Here is a 1,634-nt window from a genome sequence, read left to right as displayed (position 1 = left end):
TTTTTGTATTTTTTAGTAGAGACTGGGTTTCACCGTGTTAGCCAGGATGGTCTCGATCTCCTGACCTCGTGATCCGTCATCTCGGCCTCCCAAAGTGCTGGGATTACAGGCTTGAGCCACCGCGCCCGGCCTAAAAATTTTTAAAGGCCAACCACAGTGGTTCATGCCTGTACATACCATCAGCACCTTGAGAGTTTAAAACCAGCCTGAGTAACAAAGCAAGACCTTGTATATATAAAAGAAAAATGAAAAATTGGCTGCGTGTGGTGGCTCAAGCTTGTAATCCCAGCACTTTGGGAGGCCAAGGCAGGCGGATCACAAGGTCAGATTGACACCATCCTGGCTAACACGGTGAAACCCCATCTCTACTAAAAATACAAAAAATTAGCCAGGCGTGGTGGCGGGCGCCTGTAAGTCCCAGCTACTTGGGAGGCTGAGGCAGGACAATGGTGTGAACCTGGGAGGCAGAGGTTACAGTGAGTCGAGATCGCATCACTGCACTCCAGCCTGGGCGACAGAGCAAGACTGTCTCAAGAAAAAAAAAGAAAAATGAAAAATGAGCTTGATGTGGTGATGCTCACCTGTAGTCCCAGCTACTCAGGAGGCTGAGGCGGGAGATTGCTTGAGCCCAGCAGTTAGAGGTTATAGTGAGGTACGATTGTGCCACTACATTCTAGCCTGGGAGTAGGACTTTGTCTCTTAAAAAAAAAAAAAAAAAAAGGGAAAACATATATAAAATATTCTCCTTAGTCACAACCAGGCACAACTTTACACATGAATCTCAATTTGCATCTTAAATTGTTTCCTCCCTGAGGACCTAGAGGCCTGTGTGTGCTAATTTTTGGTTGGATGGACTATACGGGATATTTGAGATGTATACAGTCTTGCTTCACTGTGGGCTTCTAGACCTCACTTTGGTAGATAGATACCTGGCCGTACACCTTGCTGTAGTTTGTTGGTGGTCTATCTTGTATACCTTTTCTTGCTTTTCAGTTTAATGGCTGAGAAATAAGTATGGCGGGGGCCATTCCCTGGGTTCAGAACTACTATAAAGATCAGAAAGGGTGTCTTATTTTAATTTCTGTCAAAGTCCTTTGTACCCTGGAAGACAAAAGAGTAAACCTGGAGGGGTGATGTGGATTTATGTCTTGTGTGGCTGATGATGGTGGCTGTTTTCAGGTCTCTCTGAAGAGGCTATCATGGAGCTGAACCTGCCGACTGGTATTCCCATTGTCTATGAATTGGACAAGAACTTGAAGCCTATCAAGCCCATGCAGTTCCTGGGGGATGAAGAGACGGTGCGCAAAGCCATGGAAGCTGTGGCCGCCCAGGGCAAGGCCAAGAAGTGAAGGCCAGCGGGGAGGATACTGTCCCCAGGAGCACCCTCCCTGCCCGTCTTGTCCCTCTGCCCCTCCCACCTGCACATGTCACACTGACCACATCTGTAGACATCTTAAGTTGTAGCTGCAGATGGGGACCGGTTGCTCCCATTTTCATTTTAGCCATTTTGTCTTCTGCACCCACTCCCTTTGTACAATCTAGTCAGAATAGCACTTCTAGAGCATAGGTTCTCAGTCCAAGCTGTGGAAAAGCTCCCCTTATCCAACAGAGTTTAAAGGTAGTAACTTGGGTTT

General features: G+C 47.1%; 1 protein-coding gene across 1 annotated transcript in view; it reads left to right on the top strand.

Annotated features, from left to right (window-relative positions):
- Nucleotides 1-1,623, top strand: part of PGAM1 (phosphoglycerate mutase 1) — a 7,765-nt gene extending 6,142 nt beyond the window's left edge. Inside the window, exon 4 of the mRNA XM_023206315.3 lies at nucleotides 1,180-1,623. Within this exon, the coding sequence (XP_023062083.1) occupies nucleotides 1,180-1,349 (170 nt within the window). The 3' untranslated portion in view covers nucleotides 1,350-1,623. The remainder of the gene's footprint in view (nucleotides 1-1,179) is intronic.
- The last annotated feature ends 11 nt before the right edge of the window (nucleotides 1,624-1,634 follow it).

The sequence above is a fragment of the Piliocolobus tephrosceles genome, chromosome 9 (assembly GCF_002776525.5).
Source record: "Piliocolobus tephrosceles isolate RC106 chromosome 9, ASM277652v3, whole genome shotgun sequence".
NCBI classification, from domain to species: Eukaryota; Metazoa; Chordata; class Mammalia; order Primates; family Cercopithecidae; genus Piliocolobus; species Piliocolobus tephrosceles.
The sequence above is the reverse complement of the archived record's forward strand: the minus strand, read 5'-3'. Positions and strand labels throughout refer to the sequence as shown.